This window comes from Trichechus manatus, unplaced genomic scaffold, assembly GCF_000243295.1.
Source record: "Trichechus manatus latirostris isolate Lorelei unplaced genomic scaffold, TriManLat1.0 scaffold00220, whole genome shotgun sequence".
Classification (NCBI taxonomy): Eukaryota; Metazoa; Chordata; class Mammalia; order Sirenia; family Trichechidae; genus Trichechus; species Trichechus manatus.
The window spans coordinates 1702768-1712282 of NW_004444156.1; the positions used below are offsets into that span (position 1 = coordinate 1702768).

The following is a 9515-nucleotide window of genomic DNA, read 5'->3' on the forward strand; positions in this document are numbered from 1 at the left end:
ACTAATGGACCACAACTACCACAGCCTCCACCAGACTGAGTCCAGCACAACTAGATGGTGCCCAGCTACCACCACTGACTGCTCTGACGGGGATCACAACAGAGGGTCCTGGACAGAGCTGCAGAAAAATGTAGAACAAAATTCTAACTCACAATAAAAGACTTACTGGCCTGACAGAGACTGGAGAAACCCTGAGAGTACAGCCCCCGGACACCCTTTTAGCTCAGTATACAGTCACTCCCGAGGTTCACCGTTTAGCCAAAGATTAGACAGCCCCATAAAACAAAACAAGACTAATGGAACACAACAGCCCAGGGACAAGGACTAGAAGGCAGAAGGGGACAGGAAAGCTAGTAACAGGGAACCCAAGGTCAAGAAGGGAGAGTGCTGACATGTCATGGGGTTGTTAACCAATACCATAAAACAATATGTGTACTAACTATTTAATGAGAAACTATTTGTTCTGTAAACCTTCATCTAAAGTATAATAAAAAAAATTTTTTTAAATATTGCCAATAACATAGATGGAAAAAAAAACACCCAAACCCATTGCTGTCGAGTTGATTCCAACTCATAGCCACCCTATAGGACAGAGTAGAACTGCCCCATAGGGTTTCCAAGAGGCACCTCGTGGATTTGAACTCCATAGTAGCCATAGCTCTTAACCACTGTGCCACCAGGGTTTCCTCCATCACCACAAGGATCCCTCATATAGCCCTTTTACAGCCACAACGACTTCCTTCCCACCCCCACGCTCTCCTCTTCAGCCAGTTACCATCCAGTCAATTCTGACTCATGCCAACCCCATGTATGTCAGAATGCTCCTTAGAACCAAGGATGGTGAGACTTCATCTCACATTTCTGGATATGTTATCAGAAGGGACCAGTCCCTGGAGAAGGACATCATGCTTGGTAATGCTGAGGGTCAATGAAAAAGAGGAAGACCCTCAAAGAGATGGATTGACACAGTGGCTGCAACAATGGGCTCAAGCATAACAACGACTGTAAGGGTGGCGCAGGACCAGGTATTACATTCTGTTGTACACAGGGTCGCTGTAAGTCGGAACCAACTTGACGGCACCTAACACCAACGGTGGCTGATCATATTGAACATCTTTTTACATACTTATTTGCCATCTGTCCATCCTCTTCGGTCAAATATCTCCCTGTTTTCTGCCTACTTTCTAAATGGCTTTTTTTTACTGTTGAGCTTTGAGAGTTCTTTATATATATCATAGACATTATTCCTTTTTCACACATGTGGTTTGCAAATATTTTCTCTCACTGTGTAGCATATCTTTTCATTCTCTTAACAAGGTCTTTTACAGAGCAAAGGTTTTTAATTTGATGAAGTTCAATTTATCGATTTTTTCTTTTACGGATTGTGTTTTTGGTCTAAGAACCCTTTGCCTAGTCCTAGATTCCACAGGTTTTCGCTTATGCTTTTATCCTAAAAGTTTTATAAGTTTTACGTTTTACATTTAAGTCTGTGATCCACTTTGAATTAAACTTTCATATAAGGTATGAGACTTAGGTCAAGGTTTTCTTTTGTTTTGCCTATGGATGACCATTTGTTGAAAAGGCCGTCTTCATCCAATGAACTGTTTTTGCAACTTTCAACAATCAGTTGGGCATATTCCAGAGTTCTCTGTTGTGTTCCACCAATCTGTGCATCTATGTCATGCCAACACCACAGTTTTGATTACAGCAGCTATATAAACCCAAACCTGTTGCCATCGGGTCATTTCTGACTCACAGCGACCTTATAGGACAGAGCAGAACTGCCTCATAGGCTTTCCAAGGAGCGGCTGGTGGATTCAAACTGCCAGTCTTTTGGTTAGCAGCCAACTTCTTAACCACTGCGCCACCAGGGCTCCGTAACTATATAAGAAGTCTTGGAATCAGGGGAACTAGTTTCTCACACTTGGCTCTTTTTCAAAATTGTTTTAGCTCTTCTAGTTCCTTTGCCTTTCTACACTGTCAGCACTGAGTAAGCAGTGCTGCCTGGAAATAAGTCTGTGAACACTCAACAGAGGGAATGTTTACGCTGAGTCCGGAAGGATGAGAATGAGCTAACCAGGCTAACTAGGAAGTGAAAAGTCAATACAGACAACCAAAACAACAACAAAAAGAATGTACACTAACAGAGAAATATAAAATAACAGAACTTGCTTGGGTAGCTTAAGTAACAGGGAGGTAACTAGAGAGGTGGGCGCAGGCCAGATGAAAGGAGGGGTTCATATGTCATGCTAAGGAACTTACATACTCATTTATAGACAAAGAAAACCATTAAGAGTTTTCAGAAGCGAAACCACATGATCAGATAGGAATTTTAGAAAGCGAATTCTAGCAGCAGTGTGCAGGAGGTGAGATGAGAAGAGCAAGAGACTAAAGGACAAAAGAGAAGGAGAGGAGCTGGGTGAGAGGAGGCCTTTGAACAATTCCAAAGAGAGTGAGGGCCCAACTAAACTAAGACGCAGCAATATGGAGGAACTGAGAGTTCTGAGAACTATTTACCAGGGCTTGGTAACAAATAAAATGTGGGGAATGGTGAAGAAGAAACCTGAGATGTTCACTGAGTTTCTGAAAACTAAGTGATTTAAAACAGTTGCAAGAAACCAATTTCAGTCTTCTCCGGTTCATAGGACTCAAACCCAGAGTATTCTTTCCAAGCTCAGCTTTAGGTCCCATTCAAGGTCAGACTACAATGAAGCACGTGGTTACCTCCAGCACACCACTCTACCCCAACGCCACAAACACCAAGCAGCGCATCATGAGAATTCGAAGGAACCCACAGGGTGAGGTAGGTACCCTAAGTTTTCACAGCTCCCAACAAGTTTTGCGGCAGGGCTGAGAACCACAGCTAAGTGCCAAAGGACTGTCAGTCACCTATCTGGTGGGCCAGAAAGTTAAAAAGCAAAGTAGGCACAATCTGGGTGAAGGAAGAAATGAAAATCCTCAATGTGAGCAATTAGAGGGGTAGAACACAAGTCCCCAGCACAGTGACATGACGGCAGGGAAGTGAAACCCTAGCTGATCAAGCCACTTGTATGTGAAAGGATGCCATGCTATAAATCTTCTCAGAACTGTACGTGCTGAGTACTGGTCAAAGAGTAAAACGTGACAAAGAATTCAACCACCATCACTTATTATGCATTTACCAATATTTACAGAATAGCTACCCGTGTACCAGAAATTATAGTAAATAGAAACATAATTTGTATAGGCCTTTCAGCTTTCAGTAAATTTAAGCATAAATTACAATATATGCTTCCCTCAAGAGAGATGTTATATTTTCTTAAAAATTTAGTACACATAATTATAATGTGTTAAATGTCTCCATAATAAAAGGCAGTATGTGATAGATGTCACAAAAGAGACAAGAATTATCATACTAGCTCAGAGAAAAGACCACTTCCCACTGTGGTTGATTATGAGAAGCCTCCTTTGGAAGACACACATACAAGTTGGACCTTAAAAGGTAAGTAGGATTTTATGGGGCAGAGATGGGTAAAGCGGTTATTTGAGACAAAAGTAAAGGCACGAGTCAAGCTACAGAGCCAAGAAGGCAATGAAAATATTTGGAGATGAGTGAGTACGTGCACATAACGTTAGTCCATGAAAAGGTTTTGTGGTCAAGTAAGTTTGGGCAATAAAGTACACCCAGTCTAGACAGCAATGGCTAACAGCATATGAAAAAACCTGTAGTAAACATTAACTTCATAAACAAAATTTATGAAAAGTTTCTCAATTTATTTTACTAGTAACTGGCCCCTCCATCCCATGGAGTATCTTTTAACATCCTATGGCACTAGGATTCCTTACAACACACCTTGGGAAATGTTGGCCTAGTACACGAGGCGCTAAGGCTAACGCTGGAATGGACTGAGAGAGAAAGCTAGGAAAGGGAATCACAGCCTAATCATGAGATAGCTTGAGAAAGAGCAAAGGAATGATGCAAGCAAAGGTATTTTCTGAGTAAAAAGGTATTTATGTAAGGAATGGGCCAGCAAGAGGAATTAAAAGCAGGGGTACAACTAAGAAAGTTTTGGAACTGTTCCAAAAATAAACAATACAGGGAAAAAGAAGGAAAGAAACAGTAGAGGATCTAAAGTCACAGTGAAAACAGAAAAGAACTTAAATATTCAGGAGCCATAAAGGATGATCAACAGATCTGGATTCATGGGGGAACTAGGGAAAGGTAAACAGCAATGACTCAAAAGTTTGTGTTTCTTCTATTTTTAATGAAAAGACTTGTTTGTCCAGAAATTGGAAAGTCAATAAAAGGAGGTATTTAGAAAAGAATGCAGAGGGGAAAATAGGTGGGCATATTACATATGTGATGACCCCAGGATATCTGGGTGGAAATATACATCTAGCAGGCTGTTGGATCCATTGGATCCCCATTGAGAATATGTGCTCTATTCTTTCTTCCATATGGTTTCATATGGGGAAGAGATCTTTTCTCCTTTTTCTAAGTAATTAAAAAACAAAAGATGGAAAAGAAAGTGGCTAAATTAAAATTATACAGAGTTAATTAACTATACACAGAGCAATCACACCATTATTTCAAGATCACCGGAAAAATTCCAATACAACATAAAGTACACACCTTTTTAACATTCTAAATATTCCAGTCAGTTTGAAATATATCAAACTGATGAGAACATTGAGGACAGTATTTATATAGTAAAGCATTCACAGTAAAATAAAATGTATATATATAGACTTGAAGAATTTTAATTCAATAGTTCAGATAACTCAAAGACAAGATAATACGGAAACTCAAATCTAAAAACATCACAAAAGACAGATTACAAAGGTCACTACTTACCACAGGAACTGAGTGTGGTCTACTGATTACATCAACATGTGGGCAGGGTTCAATTTAAAACTTCTCAAGGTTCTCAAATGTCTTAGTCATCTAGTGCTGCTATAACAGAAATACCACAAGTAGATGGCTTTAACAAACAGAAATTTACTTTTTCACAGTTAGTAGGCTAGAAGTCCAAATTCAGGGCGTCAGCTCCAGGGGAAGGCTTTCTCTCTCTCTCTTAGCTCTGGAGGAAGGTCCCCATAGTCATCAATCTTCCCCCGGACTAGGACCTTCTCTGCGCAGGAACCTCGGGTCCAAAGGACACACTCTGCTCCCAGAACTGCTTTCTTGGTGATATGAGGTCCTGATGTCTCAGCTTGCTTTCCTTTCATCTCTTGTAAGACAAAAGGTGGTCCAGGCCACACCCCAGGGAAACTCCCTTTACATTGGATCAGGTATGTGACCTTAGTAAGCGTGTTACAATCCCACTCGAATCCTCTTTAACATAAAATTAAAATCACAAAATGGAGGACAACCACACAATACTGGGAATCATGGCCCAGCCAAATTGATACACACATTTCTTGGGGGACATAATTCAATCCATGATACCAAAGTAAAATCAACATAATTAATTCTTGCTATACTGATCTGATTTTAAACTGATTTTATAGGATAATTTTTATTCCTTCAGATACTGTGATTCATCTACTGCACTAAAGATATAATCAAAATCTGAAAGGATCTTCTATATACATCAGGGTTACTGATTTCTATCAATAACATTAAATAAAATTACCAATGAGTATTCTCTCATTTTAGTGATATAAAGATAAAAACTCAAAAACTGTACTCCAGGTTGAGATACAGAAAGCAAATTATTACACTCCACCTACTTCCATGAACCAAGTGAAGTGCCACAATAAAAGATGCATATACAATAGGACTTGTTTAAAAAAGAAAGGCAAAAGATCAAAATCAGACAGAGGCAAGGGTGGAAAACCAAACCAAATCCAACCCACTACCATCGAGTCAATTTCAACTCACAGCGACCCTACAGGACAGAGAACTGCCCTATAGGGTTTCCAAGGAGCAGCTGGTGGACTCGAACTGCAGACCTTTTGCTTAGCAGCTGAGTTCTTAACCACTGCGCCTCCAGGGCTCCAATTAGACTCACCGGGTTATTGAAACAGTGTGGTATTTAGGTCAGCACATCATAATAGTAAGAAAGAATTTATTCTAATAAATTGTCAAAACATACAACAAAATAACAAAAATGATTTCTCCAAAAAAGTAATATTACTTTTTATTTTATTTTACACTTACTGTTGATTCACACTAGCCGCATGCCCAAATTACTAAGCCTTATGTAATATATCTTTCTTCATAAAAGTAATAAAGACTAACCTACTAAATAGCCCTCTACTCTGAAAACTTTCTAGACTTACAACGTTTTTTAGAGTCATTCAAAACTCAAATGCTAGATTATGTTTAAAAGACAAAAAAAGACAAATATAAGGCTCAGACTACAAAAAGCAATAAAGGCAAAACAATAATCCAATAAAAAGATGCTGTGGAAGACTGAGACTTTGAAAACTTGACCCTATAAGGGCAGGAAATAAATTTATTTAACCTGGTCCCAGGCAAACTTGCAGATCAAATCACTCTCTACATATACCCACAATGCAAACAGTTTCCCCTCATGGATTTGTCCTCCATTTTATATTTAATTGAAGAACATTTATCTTTGAGAATAAAAATGAACTGCAGCTACAATGCTTATGTACACATGTAAATGTGCATATAAAAACATACAAAGTTTGTTAGGGTAGTGGAATTATGGGTGTGTTTAAAATAAAAATCCTCTATCTTCCAGAGTTTCTTTAATTTTACATTACCTCAACAATTAAAAATAAATAAACCTGTGGTGTCATGTCTTTTTGTCTACCTGTCCCTCTGTCTAGCATTTTGACTAGTCTAACCTGCAGCCATTAAGAGGGAGAACTCTGAACTCACACTCCTGGCTTCTGTCTTGGATCTGCCAGTTACCGCTGTCAGACCTTGGGCAAGTTAATTAAATCCTCTGTGCCTCCGTTTCTTTATCTGTAAAATGGGAATGGTAAAAGTACCTACTACACGGGGTTGATAAAAGGATTGAGATAATCCACAAAAAAGCACTTAGGACTGGGGCTGAACCATAGAATACACTCAATAAATATGAACAATTACTGTATTATACTTGTTAGATCTCTGCTGACAAGTCTGACTACAAACTAAGCTGAAAACTTCTACAAAGCAGTTACAGTGGCCAAACAATCCCACCGGACGCTGTGTTGATATCTGACCCACCACAGAGATCAAATCCGGCTTCCTGAGTGGTCTGAAACTTATCATCAACATGTCACAACAGGAAATGGAAAGTCTATCACCTGCATGACTTGGAAAACGGCCAATTTACTAACATAAATCCATAACCTCAGCAAATCTGTTCTCCTGAACTGTAATATATCCAAAGTCAGGTTTAACAATTATATTCCTAATGAGCTATGTTTGTGGTTGAAAATACAAGCTAAAGCACAATTTCCAAGTTAAAAAAAAAAAAAAAGTAAGTATTATATTCACTGATATTGATCTCTTAAACAAAATAACCGGACTTGTTTTTCAAACAAAGTATCAGGCTTTGAACAGTGTGGGGGGGATTCCATTTTCCCAGATGCAGTCTGTGCTGGATTCTGACAATAGTGGTTGCTCCTACTAGCCAGAGGTCATATATGCATGCCAATTTGAGAAAATATCTATAGGTCACACACATGGTTTTCACTGATATTATGCAAGAAGGCATCAGGAGCAGCACCTTTAAGATAAAGTCGACAACACGTAACATAAGCACTTTAAAAGCCTTATGTACTCTTGAACTACAGAGATACTGTTTTACAGTGACTCATGAAAGGCATGTAAAACTGACTGCCATCAGTTAAATTATTCCCATACCAACCTCCTCAAGAAAATAATCTTCTAAAGAGCTGGAAAAGTACTTCTGAAAAGATTTCATCCATCAATTACCCAAGCCACAGTGATGCTGCTGTGACAGAATTGCATGGCTCAAGAAAGTTTGTTTGCAGAATTGAACTGCTGAATTATATATATATATAAACAGGGTCACTGTTGATTCAAATTCTCAAACAGGATTTTTTCCCAAAGAAAACACAAATCTCATCTTCTAATATGCATAGTGTATATGTAATTATCTTCTATTTGTTCCACACGTTTAAAATGCCATACAAATAAAGCATACCATATGCAAAATTAATTTCTGAGATTCTATGAGCTATCGGCCGAACAGTTTAAGATCAAAACAAGCCAATATTATACCAAAAAAAAAAAGTTTTTATATACACACCGAAATCTAAAGTAATGCTAGAAAAACTGAAATATGAACTCTCAATGTGGGCAAATTTCGCGAAAATAAAACCCACTCTCTGAGTTCGACATTCATCTTTTCCTGGAACCTACTCCCATTCTGTTCAAACGTCCTTCGACGCTTCCTGAAGCGAATGGGTGAAATTTTAAAGAATGCCCGCATGTTGCACATCATCAGGGTGGGTTTCACATCACGTAGGTAACATCTGTTACAAAAGAAGCCAAGACGAGCGCTCTGGCCTCAGAGTGGAGCCACAATCAATGCGTGAGCGTGACAGCTCATAGGAGCCAACTCACCTGGCAGCTCAGAGGCATAGCAAAATCCGTGGCTGTTTTTCTGCGCTGCCTCTGGATTCTGCATCTGTTGCAGACCTAACGCCTAGCTACCCTGGGAGCGTCACCTGAGGCCAGCTCGACACACAACGAAAACTATCGCGATTTCAAAGGTACCTGGTGTTTTCTACTGAAGATGTTACGGAAATTTTGCCAGGTGGGACTTTTTTTGTCCTCCTTCAAACACGGGAGCAGCATTAAGTCCTTCTTGCTTTGGAGCGTCCTAATGTCAATCTGCTTCTACCCCAAATTAAAAACAAAAATCCCCGCCCTCACTTCCCACTTAAAAAGACTAACGCGGAATCCAGGATGCAACTCGGGAGTAAGGTAGGAGGGCTTGCAACCCGCCGCAACTCCCTTCCTCAATCCCCAGCCCGAATCCGGGACGCGGGCGGACTGGGACTCTGAGCGAGGGGCTGTAGATTTCGGACCGCACCGGCCCTGACCCACGGAAGGAGAAGCAGCAGAAGTCGGGCGCCCGACAGGTGCGTCCCCAGCGTCGACGCGTGACGTCAGCGCGTTGACGTGAACGGCCGTTCAGCGTCCGGCCTCTGCCGAAGTCGCGTCGGCGCCTATTGGGCGGTTTGGGAACGGTGGGCGGGCCGGTGCCGGGGCGCCCGGAGGAGGAGCGGGGCGAGCGGGCGTGTTCGGAGGGGACGCGGTGGGTGGGACGCGTTGACCTCCGTAGGCGTTGCTGTTTGCCCCTCTGCTCTCCTCGCGAGGGAAGAGGCGGCCGCCTTGGGGGTGGCGCCTTCAGGAAGCCTCCGGCCAGCGCTGTCCCCCAGGTCGTCGCAAAGCTGGAATTCCACGCTGCAGAGGGAAGGCAGCGGCGTGCATCAGCCACGAAAGTGAACAGTAAAAGCAGCCGTCGGCCAGCAGTACTTTCTAAAACTTAGATCGAGAGAAGTGTGGGCCTTCGAATTGAAACGAGCACCGAATGGTCGCG

General features: G+C 41.1%; 1 protein-coding gene across 9 annotated transcripts in view; it reads right to left on the bottom strand.

Moving 5' to 3' along the window:
• The window catches only part of CLCN3 (chloride voltage-gated channel 3), a 91332-nt gene extending 82291 nt beyond the window's left edge, over positions 1–9041 (bottom strand). For 4 of the 9 annotated variants that reach the window (XM_023742840.1, XM_023742832.1, XM_023742833.1 and 1 more), the window contains exons 1-2: positions 8687–9041; positions 4835–4933 (exon numbers count right to left, since the gene is read on the bottom strand). Coding sequence is in view for 1 of the 9 variants with exons in the window: in XM_023742838.1 (XP_023598606.1) it covers positions 8534–8597 (64 nt within the window). In the remaining 8 variants the exon portion in view is untranslated. Of the gene's footprint in view, positions 1–4834; positions 4934–8533 lie in introns of all 9 variants that reach the window. The other 5 variants (XM_023742841.1, XM_023742835.1, XM_023742834.1 and 2 more) reach the window with 4 other exon arrangements.
• Positions 9042–9515: the final 474 nt, after the last annotated feature.